Here is a 23,200-nt window from a genome sequence, read left to right as displayed (position 1 = left end):
TTCTCAGGGAGTGGATGGTATAGATAAAAAAAGAAATTTTAAGGTCTTAGGACTCCAAAAATCAACCATTTCTTCGCTTCTCTGTGCACATAATTAAGGGTAACCTTTTTTCTGTGTTAGCTGGGCATGGAGTGGAGGATAACAGCGTGCACAGTTAGTGCTAAAATCAAACTAATTTCTTGAGATATCAATTTAAAAGCCATAAATGCCTGCATTTTAGTGGGATTTTCACACTTTGAGCATCGCCCAGCTATTGAAATATTGTTAATTAAGGGGCAGAGAAGCAAATCATATTCTCTACGTGCCATTGCTCTTTAACAGTCAGTCATAAATATTTCAAAGTGCTTAATTGGAAGCCATTCCTCACAGATGCTGCGAAGTGCAGCGTATTTGGAGACCCTTTTGAGGCAATGGGCAGAATTTCTGGCAGGGGCTGGAGCTGGGCTGAGCTGCACTTGACTGAAATGGAAGGATGAGGCAGCTCTGGGCTGAGAGCCCAAGGACCAGTTGGTTCAAAACACGTGGACCCTTTTCCTATGAGTCACTGTGTCAGAGGGCTGCACTTGGGAAGGACTGACAGGCCTTTCAGAGTGCTTGGGGTGTGATGCAGAGGGCAAAACGGGCTTGCTGGGGAGCAGAATTCTCCTGTTCCCAGTCAGGCAGCTGGAACACAAATGCTTCCCTCCCTCCCATTCTCCCGTCGTTCCTTTGGGGATTCACAGTGCCCTGATCTTGCTCAAGCAGAATCTGGACCTCCCTGACCAAGTAAGGAGGCTTTCTGCTGCTTGAATGTCTGTCTTAAATGCTCACAAAGGAACTTTGAAAGGTGGAGGTGCCATAATTTTCTTGCTGGGTGCCCTCCTCGAGGTCACACAGCGCGTTGGTGCCAGAGCAGAGCCCCAACAAATTTAGTTGTCCTCGAGTCCCAACTTAACTGCCATAAAAAGTGAAGCTTTCTGTTTGAAATAAGGGCAAATTTGGGCTGATTCTCTCCTGGGGAACACAGCACTTCTTACTTCATCCACGTGCTTAAGGCTTAGGTCAGTACCTGGTCTGGGGCCAAGGCACCAAAAACTTTTCCGGTGTCCTGCAGTTCTCCTGAAAGATGATAAATTATCCCTCCTCTTCCAGAAGGCAGAAGTGCTGGATGTGCCTGCAGGAGTAAAGTGGGAGTGGAAAAAAACAGGGAAGAGGCAGTTATGTGGCCAAAAGTGTTTGGTGTGGTGGTGAAGATCAGATGTGGCAGGGGATAAGTGGTTTATAAATATATGAAAGCATTAACTGTTAATTGTAGACAGAATCGCCAGGACTGCGTGTTTGGATTTTTTACAAGGGTTAAGAATAACATGAGACAGAGAGGAGCAGCTAATTATATAATGAAGGAAAAAAAAAAGTGTTTTTTGATGTGTTTGTCACCTGGGTGGGAAGAGGTGACTTCCCCAACACTTATTTCCCAGTTTCTCGCTGAAAAATTTCTACAGAACCTGTAAAAAAGGAGCTGGTGTGCATCGAAGTTGGGTGTCTCTGTTTGAAGAGGGTTTTGAAGAGGGTTTTGTTCCACAGTTGTGTCATTTTTGTAGATATGGGTGTGTCATTTGTGTCATAATTGTGGGTAGCACACTCAGACACATTTTTGACAGGTTTATGTGGGAGCTGGCACACAGCAGTGCATATATGGAAAGGCACAGCGCTGGCAGAGTAGTTTGGGAATAACAGCCTTAAAAAGAGAGAATGCTGGTCCCACCGTGGTGTTTTGAGGAGTGATTGGCACAGGAGGAGGAAGGGGAATGCTGCCACACAGTTCCTGCTCACCAGCTCTGTGGGGTGCAGACAAGATCTGAGGCTTTCGAGCAGCACAGCTCCTTTGTGCTGAGCAGAGCCCTTCCACACTGCACTGCACCAGGGTGTTCATCTGCTCAGCAAAGGCATTTATTTCTCTTCTCCCTTCTTTCCAGAAAGAAAACATTACATCCGAGCCAAACCTCACCTGTAAACTCAGCAAGTGGCTTTATTTCCTTTTATTTCCTTTTATTTCTCTGTGTTGGGAGGGTGGTTAAAGGCTCTCTGTGTCTTTAAAAAGCCTAAGGTTTTTTAAAGATTCAAATTAATCAGCTTCAGCAAGGCTGTTTTAAAGCTGCAGCCTTGGATTCCAATTATGATTGCTTACAGTTTTTACTAATTTAAACAGATTTTTGGAAAAGTGCTGCTTCATAAGTAGGAGTTGCCCCAAATTATGTCCATCCTTGGAGATACTCAAAACTTGACTGGACATGGCCCTGAGCAACCTAAACCTGCTGTGAGCAGGAGCTTGGGCCGGATGATTCCTGGATTTCTTTTCCAACCAACGTGATTCTGTGAATCCAAACTAACACCTGAATAATCTCTTACCTGCCTTTGAGGTGCCAGGAGTCACTGAAGATGCTTGAAGGACTTCATTCCTTTGATTTCTCTCTAAGGATCTCCAAGCAAGTTAGTAAGGAATGAAGCTTCTCTCTCCTTCTCCCATCAGTAAAGGACAATTAGAGTCAAGAAAAGACTTGATTATGATCCCAGTGATGAGATGGGATTAATCTGGTGCTGAAGTAAATTTAGGATGCTGGCTTTGTGTCATGGCAGACATTTAACATGGAGTGAATCTGTAGGGCCACCCTGCTGTGTCAACCCTGCATTTCCCCCTCTCTGTGGTCTTGGGCCTGCAACTGGAAAGGGAAATTTTCTTGTCAAGCCTCATTGTCCAAGAAAAATCCTCCAGCTCGTTGTGGAGGTGCAGCCTGTCACAGACGTGCATGATGCAATCAAAATGCAAGTGTGAGCAACACTATCAAACCCGGTGTTTAACAGGCAATTACCCAAATGCTGGTGAATCACAGTCATTAGGGGGTTGTGGGGCTCACCTGGAATCACTGCATAGCCCAGTTAATGCGGAATCCGGGGATATTCTGAGGCAAACAGCTTGGCAGAGGGAGGAGAGGGAAGGTGAGCCTAAACAATCCTTGTTTTCCCAGCTCTTTGGAGGAAAACAAGGAGTCAGGGTACTCTGGGGGGGGGTGAGCAGGAGTGTAACCTGTCACAGAAACAGGTGAGAGGGTGAACGGGGCTGGGTTTGGTAAATGCACAAAACACCTTTTTGTGCAGAGCAGGGTGGTGGGAAAGCCAGAGGATCCAGACACAATTCCAGGAAGCCAGAGGAAGGAGGGGCTGTTACCAGCAGGGATTGTTTCATTTAGCAATTAGTTGTTAAATCTCCTCTAAGGCAAATAAAGCAGAGGATGTGAGCTCCTGGAACTGCTCCCTCCTCCCCTTCCCCACGTACCCCACACCCTTTTCTGCAGATCCTCTGGGATGGGAGGTGTGGTGGTGGGGGGCTTGCTGGTGATGTAGGGCAGGTGCTTGGGGGGGATTCAAGAGTGTGGGGTCTTTTTCATGCTCTGTCTGTGATGTTCTGAGTGACCTCGGGTGAGCTGTTCCCCTGTGGTCTTCTTTTACCTCCCTTTTACCTGGCAGATGCATTTGAAGGATGAACTAAAGGATCTCACATCTTGAGCATCGAGGTTTTTCCTGGAGTGCAGGGAAAAGGAAAGTGCTACAAGTCTCTGAACATGGGAGAAAAATCTCTTAAATTGTTGGTGTGCTGGCAGAGTCTCCCCTCCCTCCCCTTTGCAAGGGAGAACCGTGTGCAGGTGGAACACAGAGGGGTTGGTGACCCAGCTGAGCTGGAAGTGGCTGTTTTGTTGTGTCACCTTTTGGTTTTCACTCGGTGGTGCCTTTGTGAGTGGCTTTGTGGCCAGGTGTTCATTTATTTGCTCTCTTCTCCCTGACCCAGAGTGGCTCCTCACCTGGGCTGAGTGTGCTGGAGGAGGGACTGTGTGTGTGTCCCAACCTTGCCAGTGATTACAGAGGGTGCCAGGAGCAGGATGTGACCTGGGAAACAAATATCTCCTTTTCTGAAGGGAAGCTTTCACTCTGGGAGAGCAGGGGATGTGTTTCTTGCTATCAGATGGTCTTTGGTCTTGTTAGCAGACAGTGAGTCTGTTAACAGTGACACTGAGAGCACTGGGGATGTATCTCCACCACATCCAGTGCCAATAGACTTCTTCACCTCCCAGGAGCTCTCTGGCAGACCAAATGCATCCCCTCTTCCTTGCCACGCTGCCTTGGGTTGGCTCTGGGTTGTGAACCCATCCTTTAGGGCTTCATCCACCCTGATATTCAGGATATCAGCTCCTAACAGACCCTGTGTTCCAAAACAGGACAAAGGCACGTGTCTCCCTCTGCCCTGGCTCCCAAGTTTTTATGGACAAACAGCATCTTCAACACAAAGCTGGCCTCAGACTGAAGCATTTGCTACAACCATTCCTGTTCCTTCCTTGCCTCCTCTCCATTGCTTCTCCTCGCTGAGAATTGAGAGGAGCTGCCTCTTCACTACAAATAACGATTTGTAAAACAGTGATATTCGAAATTAAGTGGCTGCTGCTGTCTTTGATGTTCTTGGCACTGTTGATTGCTACCCAAAGCAAGCTGGGAATTACAGTCTGTCATTCTCTTGCCTCATAGCTCAAGGCTATATTTAGTAGTTCAAGTTGCAACAGATCTGGAAGTTGTTCCCTTCAGCTGCAGCAGAGGCTGGTGCTGTGATGGAGCTCGTTGGTTTGCCAGTGGTGAGTCCAGGAGCTCGTTTTCCATCACGAGGACAAACTGAACCAGTCAGTGCAGTCTTGCAGGGAGCTCCTGCTGGAGTCCCCCAAGCCTTTTAATGCCTGCTTTTTGCCTAAATCCTAGAGCTTGGTGCAGAAATTCTCCCTGTGATTCCTGGGGTGCCATAAGTGTCATTTCCTTATGGGGGAGTGGGGGGGGGGGGAGGAGAAAGACACTGTCATTTAAAACCTACAGCTGTCAAGATAAAATTATTGCAGTGTCTTTCCTTGCTGATTCAGCAGTTGGGGCTCTGCTGAGCGAGTGTTCTCTGCAGGACTCCATGAAAATCAAAAGATTATGTCTGAATTTGAGTCCATCCACTGGGGCTGGAGATCCAGGCAAGTGTTGAAATGCTCTGTCTGCACACAGGGTTTGCAGCTCCAGAATTACAGGTCTGAGAGCTTCATTGAATTGTCAAAGGTTTTGAAAGCCCTGAGTATCTGTTGCTTTCAGTGGAGTTTACTCTTAATTGTCTCCTCAGAGTCCAAGTCCAAGTGACTAAAACCAATAATGGAACCATGTGATCTGATTCCTGCTGCCAAAAGGTGAAGGGAGGACAGATGCTTTAGGAGTTAAATGAATATTTGAACATGTTTTTCTTTCCAATAGTAGGAAAGGGGTGAAGAACTGCCTAATATTGCACTGCCAGGCATTAACAATGCAAATAAGCGTGGAGAAAAAAGGTGGTGTTCACTCCCTCTTAAAATATGTGCAAAAGCAGGTATTAGTGGTGGAGTTATTTATTTGTAATTTTCCAAAAGTGAGATGGAAGGAAACTGTCCATTTGCTCTGCTCTCTTCTCCTTCCTGACCAGTTTTCCCCCCTCCATGTTTCAGTTGCTCTGTGGCCAGTTGTGGTTTTTCTTTACACAGCAACAAGTAAGACAAAAACATAAATAAAGGAAAATGTGGTTGTGGATCCACACATTTTTATGGAGTTTGACTGGACCTGGGGTTGGCTTTTTTCTGTCAAAAGCAGATTGGCCCTGCTTTGCTGTGCAGGGATTTGAGGCCAGAAATCTCTTTCTGCTGTGAATCCACTGTGATCTCTGACACAGAGGCTGCACAGCACGGGGGGATTTTAGTCACCAGCAGACTTTTAAAGACTGTGGAGAAATGGTAGGATCCAAAGTGGAAAAACACTTGAAATTGCTGTTGGGACAACCAGTTTGGGATGGAAAGGTCCTATTCAACCCTGTATTTTTATTTGCTTCCTCTGTTCTAGTAGTTCTTTAACCATAGATACCAACATCTTAACAAAAAATTGTATTTTCCCTGCACTATTTGAGAAAATCACTTCTAATCTCATGTAATTTCAAACTCCTGATTTTTTTCCTATTTTTTTTTTTTTCCAGGGTGGTAAAGGAGGAGATCTCAGACGACAATGCAAAGCTCCCTTGCTTCAATGGAAGAGTGGTGTCCTGGGTATGTTGGCTCACGTGTCTGTAATAAATCTGTGTGGTTTGATACAGTATGTACAGGAGCAGCATAGTTGGTACCTGGATCCTGGTTTTTAGAAGTGTCTCGAGTCTCCAATTATGTGAAAACAAAAGCTTAGTTTTTAATTATATCTATAACATCCTGTCGTTAAGTAATCTATTTTAAAAATGAGAGGGAAGTCCACAAAGTGTGCAGGGCTGAAAAGGGGATTTATACACGAAAACAGTTTTAGTCCTGTCACTAAACAGCCCAAACAACTTACTCAAAACCAGCTGAACGTGATATTCTAGGGGGGTTAAATGTCATTGTACTGCTATTGTGGCAGCGCCTGGAAGGTTTAAATGAGGTTTGAACACTATGTTTGCATTCAGGAAAAAGACACAACAATTTATAGCCTTGGAAAAATAAACAGGGCAGAAGAATTTGGGCTGTAAGGAATTTGCCCAGTTATGGAGGGCGTCAGCGATGCAGATGTTCTGAGCTGCTCTGCGGGTCCCACCTCCCTTATTCTTTCCCTTGCCTGTTTTTAATGTCTTGGTGTCTCCAGTATGCCACGATATTTGTTTGTCAGCTAACTGGAGTGATTAATTACCATCTCCTAAGTGTTCCACAGCTTTTGGTTGCTTCCCATCCACAAGCAGGTGCTGGGCTGGGGGTGAGCAGCAGCTCGGGCTGCACTGGTGCTGCCGTGCTTGGTCCCTTCTCCACGTGCCTCCCTCTTTAAATTTGTAATGTTCTACTTAATAGAGATGCCATAAAAGCCTGTTGGTCCCCAGGTTTGCTCTGTGAAACACAGTAATTTCCACCTTCAGGTGATGTTTGAGGCACAGATAAACACAGGGATAAACAGAGGGATAAATTCGGTGCTCGGCTCTTTCACTGACACGTTCCTCCAGCTGGGGACAGGAGGTTTAACCTTATCAAGGTTTATTAAGTGGTTATGCACCTTCAGGGAGAGCAGTAGTATTTTATATTTTAACACCAGAACAACATTTGGGACATGGTCTGTGGTTTTAATACCCTCTTTCAAGCTGACCTTACAATCCTGGGGACAGGGACACGACAGAGGACGAGAAGAATTGCCTGTTTCCCCAAAACTCAAGTTTGTCTCGAGTATGAGATGTGTTTTTACTAAGAGCTTGGTTTCAACAAGTGATGCAAGAGGGGTTGGAAACATAGTGCCATGGTATGAGAACTCTGCTGAAGTAACTGGAGACACGAGGCAGCCTTTCAGCACTGGAGAAATGTTTGGATATATGTTTGCAGCCTTCCTATTTCTGGTAGGATCAAGGTACACAAGAAAGTAGTAGCAATAAAGTAGGTTTTACAAGAGTTTTTTCCAGCTGCACAGCTGGGGCTGTTGGCATTCTCAGCTGAAATGAGCTGCTCTGTCTCCATCTATTTCTCCAGTCCTGTACTGATTTTTAGGAGTTGTAGATCTTCCTCACACATTTACAGCCTGGACCCTTAAAATATTTTAGTATTTTAGACTGTAGCCTGAAATATTTTAGACTTCAGTCACTGAAGTTAGACAGGAAAAGGGAATTTGCATACAATCCTGCTGGGTAGCTTAAAGTTTCTAAGCCTGGCTTCTTGTAGACAGGATTACATGTCCTTTCAGTCTAAAATCAAATACAGTATTGATTGCACGCTGGTTCCTGCAGCAGAGCGTGTGTGTGCACTCCATTACTGTGGGAGGGAAGTGCAGTGGATCCTTTAAACATCAGTTTGATTGGGAGATTGTTCTCAGGCAAGGACGCCTTGGGGATCAGGAGGCACAGCCCCTGCTGGGGTCTGAGCAGCTGGAAATGCTCCTCTTGGCAGGGCAAGGGCTGGAGGGTGAGCTTAGCATAAAATATTAGCCCTTCTTCCTGCCCTAGTGATTGCTTTGCATTTTGGGGCACTCAGATTCTGGCAGCTGTGGAGTCCCAGCAGGTTCTCAGTGGTGGGCAGGCAGAACCCCTGGCTTTGTCACCTCAGTCCTCCCACACGTGCACAGAGTGTGAAGCACTCGTTAGATTTGGCATTAAATTGAGGTCTGAAAAATTGGGAGAGCGTTCTCCCTTCATTCTGTGCTCTGAAAAGTGACCTGTTTCTCCCTGGGAAATGCATTCAGGAGGAAAAGCTATTTTTTTTTTTTTTAATGTTCTGTGGGACCTCCATACCTGTTTTTTGGCCCAACCTTTTGCCTCAGCAGCAAAGGTTGACTAATAACCAGTGTGACTTCCAGAGCTGTTCCAAGAACTGTATTTCCACCCAGCAGTGGGTGTTAGGCACTGGAATGCCCTGGTTTGGAAATGGGGGAGTGTTTTAAAGCAGAATTATGCTGACCTAAAGCTGTGCTGCTGGGCAGTGCTCAGGGAAGGAAACGAGCACCACAGGGATCTGCCTCGCCAAAAAAGGATGATCCCCATGTGTCCTGCTCCCTGGAGGAGCAAATTGGTTGTCAAAAGAATTAAATCACTGGCATTAGGGAATCAAGTTAATGTTTAGACCAACAAACAAACAAACAGCTCTGGTCTTTGAGACCGATGGTCCATCTGGAGGCAACACAAAGTTCTTAATGAGGTGGTTGGCTGCTGTCCATCCTGGTGTGGGAACTGAGCCCAGGGGGGGTGTTAACCCCTCCAGGCCGTGCCTGAACATCCATCCTGGTGGCCACTGGTGTGGGATGTTCCCTTGGAAGGGCTGGATTTGGTTTGAAGGGCTCGGTGCTGCTGAATCTGCTGAATCTTTCAGGACACGCCTGAGCCCTGGGTGTTGGTGGTGCTGTTTTTGTGCTCAGTCCAAGGATTACTGAGGGCTAGAGCGTGGGGCTCTGGCAGTATGGGAATGGATGGGACAAAAAGGGATTTCATGTGTGATTAACGAGAGCCTCGGGTGCAGTGGGCTGGGGGGATGGCACTGGTGTGGCCGTGGCGTGAGAGCAGCTTCTGTTGGAAAAGCAAATTAATAGCAGCTCTTATCAGGAGAGCAGATTACTCCTGAGAACCCCTTTCCTCCTCCTGAGTGTGCAAAACCTGCTCTGTGTTTGCTCCTCAGTGTCGTTCCCTTCCCTGTTTCTTCCCCTTTCCCCCCGTGCTGCTGAACTGGTAAATATTAATTCAGGGAACAGGCTGATAATCTGGATTGTCTTCTGCATCCCTGACCTGGGTCTCTTCTTCCCAGTCCAGTGGTGTTTGTTTTTATCTGTGTGGTCTGGTTAAAACATTTATCTTTGCATTGTTGATTCAACACACCAGTGATTCATTCTGACTCCCAGACACCATTTGGGCTCTTCTGTGCAGCAAAATGTGACTCAGGTTGTTCCAACAAGGGCCAACATTCTTGGAGTTGGAGCAAAACCAGTCCCCCAACACCAAACTATTCCACATAAATAAGAAATTAACCTCTTTAACCTCTTCCCTCTCCCAACCAAACCCCCAAGGGTATTTTATCTCTGGTTGAGAGCTGAATTCTTTTCCCAGCTCCTTAAATAACATGAAAATATATGGCTTTTCTGTTTTCCAGCTGAAAAAAAGGAGAATATGAAGAACAGTAAGATCAGAACAAGACTATATGTATATGTACACACACAAGTTCAACGTTGTGTTTTAATTCTGGGGCTGTTACTATTTTCGTTTCAGAGAAACATTACGATCCGTGAAATTTTAAGAATTAATGTTAAGAATTTTAAGAATTAACTCGATTCATTGCTATTCCTGTTCCAGTGTAGGTTGCTGGCCAGCCCAGGAACTTTAACCCACGAGGATCAGTCTGAGCCAGCAGCCAGGCCTGTATCAGAGAACGGTGCTATTGCAAAGATCTCAGGGCAAAATTTAGATGTGTGGCTTAAATTGATTATTTCAGAGAATTAGCACCGTGGAGCCTTTTGTGTGCGCTGCAGCAGCGTGGGGTTTGCAGACTCTGCTCTCAGCAGCAAATGACATAATGCTTTATAAACCCATTTAATTCAGCTGAGGCAGACACACGGCTTGGAGGCAGCAGGGAGAGATCCATCCCTTCAAAATGTGGGCTCTTCCCTCCCAGCAACCCGTTTCCAAATTTCTCTGCTTATCCCCCTGATTTGGCTTCGGTTTGGAGCTCTCAGAGATCACACAGGGCGCTTTTTTTGCAGATGATGTTGACAAGGGCTTCTGTTCACTGGCTCAGCAATCAGCTGAAACATCTGTGTCTGACCTGCATTATGAATTGCAAATTACTTTTTCCACACTAACACCCATAAAATTGCCGGGCTTATCTGCCTCTATTTGCTGCTAATTACTGGAGGAGTTTTATGTAAATCTTGCTGTAAGTTAATTGTTCACAGTTTCGAATTCTTTAATATCCTATTCACTGGAACTTACCAGATAATTGCATACAAATCTTTCAGGGATAGCAAAGTTGGTCTTTACCTTTTGGAAAAAAAAAAAACCAAATGTGTTTTGGGCAGGGCTGTTTCCTTCTCTGGTTTTTAACGTGCTGGACCTGAGCTTTCTTTGTCTCCAGCGCTATAAAATGTGTGTCAGCTGGTAGCAGACAGCTTGGGATTCTTTCACAAAACCATCTGTGATAATTGTGGCCCTCACTGTAAATGACTGCAGTGTCCCTGTGTGTGGAGTTCAGACCCACACAACGCATTGAAAATTGGGAAAATTAAACGCACACACGACAGAGCTGAACTGTCTCTGCCCCCACAACCCCCCTCCCGACTGAGCCAGGGGCCACTTTGAAGTTTTACAAGATGAGTGACATTTAGAAATTTGAGATTTTCATCTTTTTTAATAACATTTGAATCCTTCTATTTGTCAGAGGTGGGAACTTTGATCTTGGTGTCATCTGCAGGACTTGATTTCCATAGGGGAAGATGTTCAAGGGAGGATCTGCAAGTCTTTAGCTGTTGCTTACTTTTGCTGCCCTGAGAACTCAATGTACAGCTAAATTAGGTTTGAATTAGAATCACTGCTGCTAATTAGCTATTTAAACTTCCTCCCCATCCCTCCTGTGTCCTGCTTGTTTTTCTCCTCTGCATCTTAGATCTTCTTTTGATTTCAGAGTGGGTTGGGTTGTTGTTTTTTTTTTTTTTCTGGTGCATGTGTGTGTGGTTTTGTTTATTTAGTGAGGTTTTTTGGTTGTTTTAAGCACTAAATAATTTGGGACAGAGGGGTACTGCTTACTAGATCCCTTTTCAGTGGTTGACCTTTAGGTTTTCAGCAATATAGAGACTACCACGAGTTGTATGTCAGAATTCTTCATTGCCTTGTTTTTACTGTAAATGCAGCTTCTGCCAAAAATAGCTGATACATTCCCTGTTCAGCTACACACACAAAACACAGAATACAATTTGTCCCTGGGAATCGTTTATTTTGAGTTCTTGGGGGCTGCTTACATGAATGAAATTATTGCTTCAGTTTTGTTTTTCACAAACTGGGGCGATTTGGAAAAAAAAAAAATAGCTGGCGTGGCAGAGATACAATATTTTACCTTCAGGCATTTTTTTGCAAGAGCTTAAAATATTTTTCTGTTCTCTTTGCACGGTCCAGGGACTGGGAATGTAGAAAGAACTGGCTGGTGGGTGCTGCCAGGTCAGAGCCAGGAGGGAGGGCTGTGCCAGCAGCTGCCTTGGCTGTTATCTGTGTTTTTTAGGAAGGATTTGCAACATCTGGGAACAATCCCCTTGCCTGGCTGCTGGGAATGTGCACCGGTTCCTATTGGCTGCCAGTGATGTCATAGCTTTCTGTGAGGCTTTCCCTGGTTTTTCTTCTCCATTATCTGGGTGCCAACAGATAACACTTGTCCTGTTTGTACATAAGCTTTTGAGAGGCTGTATTTGCAATTACAATTAACCCTGTTGGGTGGAACCACTTAACAGGGCAACACAGGAGCTTCAGGACTGTTCAGTCATCTTCAGCAAAGTGCCCAGAGCTGAGGCACAGAAGGAAAATCCACAGGAGCAGGTTCTTGGTGATCTCTTATGTCTAAAACGAGCTGATTTCAGGACCAGTCTCTTCACACATCATTCATCTGGAGCCTGATCTACCCAGCACAGACAATTTCTTGTTACTCAAATAAACATCCCTTTCCTGGTGGGCTTTTCCAGGCCTTCCAGCAGTGTGAAGTCCCGTTGCCTTTGACAGAATTCCTGCTGGAATACAGGGCCTCATCAGCAAACCCTTTTCTGCAATTGGTCCTGTGGGAGCAGCCTTCGTGTGGATAATGGGCCACGTCTCTGAAGCTTTGGCTGGGGGATTCCAGATGCCTGGGACTGTATGGGAAGTAATTACTTTCAGCTTGGAGATAAAATGTGGCTGCTCTGAAGTCGCTGTCAAAAATATAAACGGCTCTTTTGGGGTGTTTCTTTAGTGACTGGTGTCAGTCCCCCACCTCTCGCTGAGCTCAGAGACACACCAGGAGCTGCTGCTGCTGCTCTCAGTGAGAATTTAAATATTGTAGTTTTCCTGCTGATAAATTAACAAATGTTTAGGCAGGTGGGGATATGAGAGCAGGGTGTACCAGTGTTGGCTCTTTCCCCTTCCCAGGCTGGTTCTTTCCTGGTGTCCCCATCCATGGGTGCTGCACAGGTGATTCCTTGGGCTGGCTCAGCACCTGGGGGAGTTTGTTCAGGTGTCTGCTGAGCTCTGTGAAAGGCAGGCCTTGCCATAATAAGTTAGAAATCATAATCAAATATGGTGTAGAGGAGAAAAGGGGAAATGGAGCTCCAGAGAGGTGAAACAATTGATCCAAAGAGTCACTGAAGATCAGGAGCAATAATGGAAGTCTGGAAGTGTGGTGTTGACACAGACTGTGAACTGAGCACTTATTTCTGCAAACAAGTTCCACTATAACTGGTTTTCAGCCATGTTTCTTGCTGGAAACGCTGGAAACCTTCTCCAGCACAGAAGGAAACAGGAGTTTTCTCTCAGCATGAACGAGCTGCAGGGTTTGTTGCTTGCACAGCTCGCTGGTGTTTGTCCTGTCACGGATTGGAAGTGGCTGTGTGGGAATCACTGGGGATATCAAAAGAACACAAGTTTCTTTTCTAACATGCCAGGCTTGATATGCTTTCTCCACTTCCTGGGAAAGATTTTAGCGGGGAGTGTGACGGTGGGACAAAACAAACAGCGTTCAGTGGGATGGAATGAGCTGAATCAACAGTTGCAATTAGTTCCACGCTTCTTTATTAACTTCCTCCATGTGCCCCACACGGGAGACATCCCCCGTTTCACATGGAAATGCAGTCCTTTGGGTGGAACCCAACAGCTGTTTCCCAGCCCACAGGCACGATCCTGAGCAGCACAGGAGAGAGAAACCCATTAAAATGCTCCTGCCACTCAAAAAACTGCAGGGGGGGGGGTTTGAGGGGTGAAATGTAATTATCAGGGCTGGCCCCTGGCCAGGGAGCTGCCTGTGGCACTGCCTTTCTCCTGCAAACACTGGCCAGTCTGTGTTGGGGCAGCCCAGGGGTGAGTTACCTCTGCCACTCAAAGGGGTGGGAGATTGGAGGGCTTTGTTCCCGCCAAAGAAAAGGACAGAATTTAGCTTAATAATGATTTACAGCCTGTCACTTGTTGGTGGGAGAAATGAGGGGCTTTAGGTGGCCCAGCAAAGCAGGGAGCAGCAATTCCACGTTGGAATTGCCAGGGCAAGGACCTGTGAATTCTCTCGAGTGCACACCCACCCACCCTCAGAATTCTTCTGCTTCTTCAGTCACTGATAAATCCTCACCTGCCTTGAGAGAGGCAGGGCTGTGCCCACCACAAAGCACCAGCTGAGCCCAGCATTCCGTGGAGTCAGGTGTTCCACCACCTTTCTGATCCCTTGGACACATGGGAAGAATAAACCAGGCAGTGCAGTCAGAATAATCTTGCTGCATGTGCCATCTTCTGCTGCAGATTTTCTTTTCTAGCCCAACAGATGTTGTTCTGATGCTCTTTTGGGGTGGTTTCTGGGTTTTTTGTTGGTTTTTTTTTTTAATTTGGTCTGCAGCCCTCCATTTATATTCAGTGCTCTTGAACACAGGGATCTGTAAGTCAAGAAGGAAAGCTTTGATGAAGGGCAAGTGCTCCACTTGTAGCCAGACATAGATGTGGACAGTCTGTGTCTTGTTTTAACAACTTAATTGCTTCAAGATCTTAATTGCCTAAACCTCTGAAGTCGGGTCCTCTTGCAGGAGCTCCCAGGTCCTGCTTATCATAAGAGTAAGATCACCTTAGGCAACTTTATTTAAACTGTTACACTCCTGGGTTCATTTATTTGTTATTATTATTTATCATATTATTATTATTTATTTATTTATTTATTTATTTATTTATTTATTTATTTATTATTATTCCTCAGGGGCAAAATTTCACCCCGAAGGATGTGTCTGTGAATTAAAGTGTGCTTTGTGTGGAAGTGCCTGTGACCAGCAGCACAGGCAGCACAACTTGGATCTTATTTTGGGGAGGTAAACATGGGAATATCTGCGCTGGCCACCACGTTATCATCGTGGCTGTTGTGCTTGTGATTTGCTGCTTGAAATGTGAAAGATGTTTATCTGGGATTAACAAGCTGCTCAGAAACAGGGGATATATTGCCAGTGTGGTTTTTTAAGTTCAAATGTATCTCGAGTTCACTCTGTCTGGTGCTGAACTGATTCAAGTTCAAGGTGATTTAATTCCTGAAAGAGCAGTGTGGGTAATTTTTTGCAGCTCTTTTTCCCTTTGTGATGGTAATGGCAGTGTCTGAGGGCGTTTGTGACTCTAATCCCACTGCAGGTCAGTAAGAAGTGGGTACCCAGTGCCTCATCCTTGAGGAAATCACAGCCCTGGGGGAAATATTCCCGAGGAGTTGCTTTGCTGGGGTGGATTTTGCCCCTGCTCAGCAGCACTCCCAGGGTGACCCACAGCCTCCAGCAGCTGGGTTTGCCTCCACAAACTAACTTCTCAATTCTTATTTCTGTGGATCAATGGCCAGAAAGTGGTCAGTGGGCTGTTGAAACACACTTTTTGCACAGGAAATGCAAAATTCTCCCAGTTTAACGGGAGAATACCCTTTGTAAAGTCATTTAAAATGAGAACTCGGTCCTTCAGTTCGTGGAATTCTCTTTTCATTTTACACAAATGGGTTTGCTGGGTCCTGCATTGCCAAGGCTTCTCCCTCCAGGAGCAGGGAAAGGCTCAAGAGCAAATACCCAGAGATATGGAAGGGATTTGTCTTGGAGTCAGGTGTTGCCAAAGGCCCAAAGCAGGAACGTGTTTCCCTGCTCCCAAAAACCTCGTGGTGCCAAGTGCTTGTTTGCAGAGCTTGCTACAATCCAGAGCGTGGAGGGTGAGGGGATGTGTAGATCTCACTTACACACCCGGTTTCATCTCTTTTCTTTTTTTTTTCCCCTCTTTTCTTTTTTCTTCTTTTTATCCCCTGGTTTGATTTTGGCAGCGAGGAGAGATTCCTCAGGGGATGAGCCATCCTTGCATCTCCAGAATGCCAACAATAGTTTCTAAACATCTCCCTTTAACTCCCCCACCTGAAAGAAAGAAAGCCTTAATTATCAAGTTATTAGGAAAAAGCTTGTGTTGTTTTTTCCCTTCAGTGTTTCCTCTGTTGCTCTTTGCTTTGGTGATAAAGAGTTTGAATAATGCAGCTGACTCCATGTGGTGCTGGAGAACTGTTTTGTCTCCAGGCAGTTCCTTTTTGACAGCCTGTGTGTGTTTCCCTTCTCATATTTATGGTTTATGCTCTCAGGAATAATGCCCTGCATCTGGAATGCCAGTCCCCTCCTATCCTGCTCCTTCTCCATCCCTTTCTTTAACAGCCAGCATCCATCTGATCATTAAATTAGAATTAGTCCTCAATAAGTTAACCAGTTATTGTTGGGACCTCTTTTATACCCCAGTTCTTCCACAGCTAAAAATAAAGGGAGGCTGTGACCCTGTTGCCTCTCAGTGAAAGGTATTAATTTATATCATTAATTGAGCATTTATTTAATTAAAGACCTTATAATTGTATTGTTTAAGGAGACTTGGCCAAGTGATTCGGGGGCTCAGGGGATTGGTGACAGGATATAACCCTGGTCACCCCCAGATCACTGGTTCAAGTCTAATTTCTGTGGATCATGGCCAGAAAGTGGTCAATGGGCTGTTAAAACACACTTTTTGCATAGGAAATGCAAAATTCTCCCAGTTTAATGGGAGAATACTCTTTGTAAAGTCATTTAAAACGAGAACTCGGTCCTTCAGTTCATGGAATTCTCTTTTCATTTTGCACAAACCCTCTCAGGTTGGTCATCTGCCTTCCTGCTTGCACAGTAGAGAACTGGGATCTCTTCCTCCCCTTTTAGGCTTTTAAATAAAATATAACCACTTAACCTGGCAGGTAAAGCTGAATTAGAACTGGGACTGCTAATTGGGAATCGTCCTGTTCTGTTTGCAGAGATAAATTAAAGGGAGCCTTGGATCAGTGCATGTTTGTTTTTCTGTAGTACTGCTTCACCCAGTGAATGGTTCTTCTCCCCTGGGCTTTAGGGTGCATTTAGACTTTCATCTCACTTGTGCAGAATTGGTGGGATCCTGCCTTTCTAGCTTAGAAAATTGAGGCAAAAATGCTGATTTCATTATAAAATATTCACTGAGCCATTGACTCTCTTTGGTTCCTGGGTGTTCCTTTCAGCCATGAGCTCTTTTCCAGCACTAGGAAGATTTGAAACCAAAAATAATGTGGAAAACCAGTTTCACCTGGGTGTACAAAAGGAAACTTGAACACAAAGCATCTCTTGCCTTTTTAAAATACTTATTATTTCCTTGTCAAACACAGAAAAGTAGGTACTAGCCAGTAGATAAGTGGGTGGAATCAGATCTTAGTCAAATCTAAGATCCTCTGTCAATCAATGTATTAAAATGAGCCACAAACCAGGAGGGTGGGGAGAGGAAGAGAATCATTCTTCTTTCTCTTGTCTGTTTATCTGCTGATTAAAGATGTCACACTGGGAGTGCTGAGTGGAGATGGATGCCCTGAATTTATTGGGAACAAGGCTGAGTGTGGTGAACCCCTCGTGTGCCACGACCGTGCCTGTGATCCATTATCCAGGAGCATCCCTGCTAATGATTGAGGGTATTGATGGCATTAGTTGTTCCAGGCAGAATTTACATCCAGCCTTGTGACAGGACTGGAATTATAACAATTCCCAAACACACCAGGCTCTGTGTAGACATGTGGTGTTCAGAATGAGAAGATGGGTTGTCGCGGCGTGTCTTTAATTCCCAATTTCCACGTGGGTTCTGTGTGTGTTGGGTGCTCTGCAGCCTTTCCTTCCATCCTGGCTCAAAGGCTGCCAGGCCCCTCCGGCTTCCAGGAATGCAAAAGCCAGTGTCAGAGGAGTTTTGAAGGTGACAGCTCCACATTTTGTCCGAGTTTTCAGGTCCTCATGAATTACAGAAGAGCGCTCACTGCACATCTTGTTTTTATGGCACAGCTGGAAAAATGCCTTTTCCTACCTGCAGCTCTGCCTTGAGGGAACACTGAGGGACAAAACAGGCACAAGAGATGAGTAGAATGAACATCAGGAATCTTAGTCCTCCTCTAAAAGTGTATGGCTGTTGAGGTTGGGTGGATTTGGGGTTTAATTCAGGCTCTTAAGAGGCAACTCGGAGATCTGGAGGTCGGGCCAGACCAGGTTGTGGATTTTCAGGGGGTTTGAAGCTGTCTGTAGAAGGAGTTGTGCCACTTTTGGGCTGTCCTACTGTCAAGTTTCAGCTTTGCCTTTTTACTCTTGGCCTGGCAGGGCCAGACTGAGAGCATAGCCCTGCAATGTGAGTCCCCCAAAAGTGCCCTCCCTGACTGCTGTGCTGCTTTTCCCAGGGTGAGAAGAGTTTGGGGGGCCTGCAGGAATTCTGTGCACACCCCAGGCTGCTGCTGGTTTCATGTTGGGATGGAATGCACCCTGATTTTGTGGGGGTTTGGCAGCAATCTGTGTACTTCCTTCCCTCCGGTTTCCCTCCAGGTTTTTTAGCAAAAGTGGCTGAAAAATCTCTATGTCAGAGTGGAGAAACTGCTACAAATGTGGGAAATTCTCTTTTTTTTTTTTTTCTCTTGACAGCTGGTCCTGGCTGAAAGTTCTCACTCTGACACGGGTTCCCAGTGCACTGAGAGCCACACAGACCTTCCACCACCCCTCGAGAGAACAGGAGGCATCGGAGACTCCCGCCCTCCATCCTTCCAGTAAGGGCAAATTATCTTATTTATTTATTAAATTGCAATTCCTGCCTGTTTATTTCTCCTGCTGCCGCAGTTGTTGTCGTTATAAAAAAAATAACATATCGAGGAATTAAAAGGGAAATGGATGAAATAAATATCCAAACCACCTCATTTTCGAAGCCGTCGTGGAAGAGTTAAGCAGCGAGGGAGCCCAAAATGCTTTCTGTGGTGGATGATGGATGACAACTTATTAGGGTGTTGTGTGTAATTATGGAGTGTGCAGAGCCAGCTGAACGCTGCTATCAGGAAGGAAGAATTTCCATCAGGAATAATGCCTCGTCCATGGTCCATCCAGAGGGTGCCAGAGCTCTGTGTGTGGCCGGACTGGGAGTCCTCTGGTTTCATGGGAGCCTCGTTATTTCCTGTTCTGTGTGCAGAGCCAATGGGGATCCTGAAAATACCTTCATTTTTTAGGGAGGGCCTCGGAATTTAGGGAGGATTTAAAGCTGGTTCTAACTGAGATCTTAGCCCGTGTTTGGAGAAGGAAACGTGGCCTCGATTTGCCTGGTGGTGCCATTGATTTCTGGGATCACTGACACCCTTAGTGTTGTGTTTGAGTCTTGTACAGATAAAAGCCTTCCAGAGGGGACAAGAAATCCTGGGAAATACCTGCCAGTGTGTCTTGCAAGGGCTGTGCTGCCCTCCTGTGTTCATGAATTGCCTGGGAGAGGCCTGTGCCAGTGCATGTGACCAGAAAATAGAACCAGTTCTTTGTCTTTCTGACCTAAACCTACATGGAATAGCTGCAAGATCAACCTTTATTGTAAAAAAATAACCACCCTGTAAGTCAGACACTCTCTCTCCACCCTTTTTTTTCTTTCTTTTTCTCTCTTGCATTAGAGAATCTGGCTTGTGGGGAGATGATCTGGGCTAAAACTTACTCTCCCTTAATGCCTTTTTAGGTTCTTCTGTTCACAATTGAACATCTTAATGTGTTACAGTGGTTTTTGCTGCTGTGTTTTATGAAATAGTGGCCTGAGTTTATATCCATAACTCAGGACAGAGTATCTCACTCAGTTATTCTGCATGAAGCCCTAAATTCTGTTTCACTGTTAGAATTTAATTTTAAAAGACACCCCACTCCAGGCTTGAAGATTCCCAGCGGTAAAGAATCCACTGGGTTTTGAAATGATTTCTTTCTCTTGGATAAGCTTCAGTTGAGCTGCTCCAAGTCTTTAATTGTAAAGCCTGGCTTTCAAAACCTGAATCGTGACTGTTGTCCTCCAGAAATTTTGGAAAATGATGTTTCTTGGGGATTTTGCTGTGGTGATTCTGCAGTAAGTGTGATTTACCTTCTTGGGTCCTAAATCCCTGAGATTTTTTTTTAATGCTATTCGAGCTGCCAGAGATATGTCATCTCCTGCCTTCCTCCTCCAGTGTTGATTGAGGCCTTATTTATAAATAAAGACGTACCAGCTGTTGTATAATTGCACAGAAATTGTACAGAATTGTACAGAAATGTTGCTGGACAACCAAGAATCCAGGGAATAGATGCAGCAGGAACATCAGCAGGCGATGCCATCCAAGGGAATAATGAGGTCCTTGTTGGAGGTGAAGTGGTAACCACCTCCTGACAGCATTGATATTTTGATTAATCATTGATTAAACCCAAGTAGAACTTAACTTTTTCCCCTCCCTGATGTGGGTTCTGAAGTTCATCCTGGATTTCAGGCTCTGTTTGGTGGTTGGCAAATCCCTGGGAGTGGGTGAGGCTGCTCCTGGTGTGGTGGTGGAGGTGCAGGAGCCAGGTGAGAGCACTGACCTCTGTCAGCCAGCTCTTGGGGATGTGCTCTGCAAACTGAGCTGGGTTTAATTGGCTCAGCAGGGAGAGGGGAAACAAGGCAGCTGGGAGTTCCTTTTGCATCCTTTGTTAGGGAATAACCCACCTTTTGTGGGCGGGTTTAGCCCAGGAAGCGATTTGGGAGTGGGAATTATGAGCGGAGTCAGTAGATGGTGCTGCTGGGATGTCCAAGGGACTCTCAGGGTGACCTGAGGGATCTGCCACCCCTCTCCCCCTTTTCAGCTGAACAAGAAGTGCAAACAGCCGTGTGACAGCACTGAAACACAGCCTGGCATTTTTGGCAGGGCTTCAGATGGGCAGGCAAAGGTTTTCTCGAATGACAACCTTGATTTCCTCATTTCGGTGGTGGGCATGCCAGCACATTTATTTCCTTCGTGCCCAGAGAGTGTGTGTGGGTGTGCAGGAGGCACAAAAGCCTCTTAAATATAACACTCCACACTTGTGCTTACCCAGAACCAGTCCTGGGTCCAGGGACAGGTTGGTTGGATGGTTGGGGGTTTAATTCCCTGTGTAAAACACTCAGGACAGTGTTCTCCAGCCTCGGGGAGTCCTGGGAGTGATACATGAGTGCCTCTGGTGCTTTGTGTCAGTCAGTGATGGTCATTACACCCTCTGTGTGCATAAGTGAGGGCGTGTCAGGCACGAATAGCAGGTGCACAGGTATGAAGTCCTGTGTCCTGAGTCCTTTTTAATCAGGTGGTGTTTGAGGGGCAGAGAGGAAGAGTAGGACCAGTAACTTTCTAAGGGTGATGTTCCACAGCAGAGCTGTGTGGCACATCATACACTGTTGTATTTTCAGGAGCTTTAGGTCACTTCCCTCAGTTTAATCCATTAAAGTGATCTGTGGCCTTTTCCAGCACTGGAGCTCAGAAGGAGATGGAGAGAGAGAATTTACAAGAGCCTGGAGTGCAGGAGGACAAGGGGGAATGGCTTCAAACTGCCAGAGGGCAGGGTTAGATGGGATATTGGGAGGGAATTCTAGGCTGTGAGGGTGGTGAGGGGCTGGGATGGAATTCCCAGAGAAGCTCTGGCAGCCCCTTCCCTGGAAGTGTCCAAGGCCAAGTTGGACAGGGCTTGGAGCAACCTGGGCTGGTGGAAGGTGTCCCTGCCCATGGCAGGGGGTGGGACTGGATGAGCTTTTTAACACAGAGCATTCTGTGCTTTTATGCACTTAATTATTTTCAGCTTTGCTGTGACTTGCAGGACTTCAACCTTCAAGGTCAGTGCTCTATATTAAAAGTGGCCAACGAGCTGTAGCTCCTGCCCTTTGGCTGGGAGCTCAGCACGTGCCAGAATGATCCCTCCCCTTGGCCCATCAGCACCTCTCTTTCCTATGGAAATGTCAGGCAACAGTCTTGTCAGGCAGCTTTTCCCACCTCATGGTGATGTGCAAATACTGGTGCAGACAGCACCCACCGTGTGTCTGAGGGCATTTGAAAATCACCCTTTCACTGTTTGAACAACATTTGCACTGTTTGAAAATAGCACCGTGTGTCTGAGGGCATTTGAAAATAATGCTTTCGCTGTTTGAATAATATTTGTGCTGTTTGAAAATAGCACTGTGTGTCTCAGGGCATGGATGTGGAGTTGTGTTTTCACCCCCCAGGTGGTTTTTTGGGGTGGGCAGAGCCAGGCTGGGGGAGGAAAGGGGGTGCAGCGCTCGGCTGCAAGAACAGTTTTCTGGCTGCTGAACCGACTGTTTTACTGAAAGAGAGAAAAAAAGAGATGATCCTGGTGTTTGTTCCTCTGTGTTCTGTGACAGCCCCAATGCTGCCAGCAGCAGGGATGGCCTGGACAATGACACAGGGACAGAGTCAGTCATCAGCCACCGGCGGGACAGGCACCGGCGGAGGAACAGGGAAGGGCACGAGGATGGTGAGTCCTGGCTCATTCCCCCCCCCCATCCCCCTTTTCTTCATTCAGAAAGAACAATTTTCCTGCCAGTCTTTCAGAGCAACAATTGCTTTTTGCCATGCAAGGAGACCTGTGTCTGCGTTCCTGCGTGCTTTCAGGGACTGTGATTATTTTAATGGAATAATTTGATAATTGCTTTGAAACCCTTTGAAGCTCTGCGTTTTCTGAGAGGTCTGGGCAACCTGCAGTAAAGTGGCAGAGAGATTATTTTTGACAACATTCAGAGCTTTCTGAAGATGAGTAACTTGGAGAGGACTAACTGTTCATTTCTCAAGGCTCAGATCAGCCGTGGTGTTTTGTGCCGATATAACGTTGGCTCTGGAGATCTTTTTTTATATCTAAATACACCCAAAGTACACAAATAAACTGCAGAACTCCGTCTCTTGCCTCTAGTCTGTACATCAAAGTAAGCTTGGTTTTTTTCATTCGTTGCCAGACAAGAATTTCCAGGCTTAATTAAGAATTAATAGGTGCCACCCATTGAGTTTAAAATGGTCCAGAATTTGGAATACTTGGGCCCAAGAGATGCTGTCACAATCTTTATTCACAGCTCCACCCACTAAAGTATTTGCCTGCAGTTAGAAAACCAGAAATCACATCTATATACTGTGGGCAAAACAGGTGTCTTCCTGTTCATTTAACCCTTCCAACATGTCACTGGTTCAGAAGGACTGAAAATTCCTCAGTGGGTGTCTCTGCATGACCCTGACTGCAAATTCCTTTGGGAAATCACAGAAAGGGGCAGAATTTTTTAATAGGGTTGTGTTAAAAACTTGTTACGGGAAGGATGTTAAAAGGGGAATTGTTTTAAACATTCAGTCAGTGCCAGTGCATGTTTTGCTGTGGATATTCATGGCTTGAGAGCTGGTGTTGGATGGTGTGGGGCCACAGTCTGGAGTGCTCATATGGGATTGTTGGAGCACAGGAGCTTCTGCCTTTGGGGGGTCTGAAACTAGTTCTTTAGAAAAAAATGGGATACAATTTCCTCCCCCTCCTGTCAAAGCTCAGGCAATAACATGTCAGTAATGCAAACATTCCCTGTTTTCTAAACAATCCAGGCCTTCTACCTGAAGCAGGTGAGTTTTGTTAACATGCATAAAACAATAGTAACTGCTGTACCATCAAAATATATTGTTTAATT

At 45.8% G+C, this 23,200-nt stretch overlaps 1 protein-coding gene across 3 annotated transcripts in view; it reads left to right on the top strand.

The window, feature by feature from the left end:
* The window catches only part of DVL1 (dishevelled segment polarity protein 1), a 66,643-nt gene that overhangs the window by 21,679 nt on the left and 21,764 nt on the right, over nucleotides 1–23,200 (top strand). For all 3 annotated transcript variants that reach the window (XM_027728550.2, XM_027728552.2, XM_039390859.1), the window contains exons 2-4: nucleotides 6,050–6,119; nucleotides 18,187–18,308; nucleotides 21,908–22,020. In XM_027728550.2, the coding sequence (XP_027584351.1) occupies nucleotides 6,050–6,119; nucleotides 18,187–18,308; nucleotides 21,908–22,020 (305 nt within the window). The remainder of the gene's footprint in view (nucleotides 1–6,049; nucleotides 6,120–18,186; nucleotides 18,309–21,907; nucleotides 22,021–23,200) is intronic.

The sequence above is a fragment of the Pipra filicauda genome, unplaced genomic scaffold (assembly GCF_003945595.2).
Source record: "Pipra filicauda isolate LSUMZ 115617 unplaced genomic scaffold, ASM394559v2 scaffold87_size3191425_pilon, whole genome shotgun sequence".
Classification (NCBI taxonomy): Eukaryota; Metazoa; Chordata; class Aves; order Passeriformes; family Pipridae; genus Pipra; species Pipra filicauda.
This window is presented reverse-complemented; position numbering and strand designations above follow the sequence as displayed.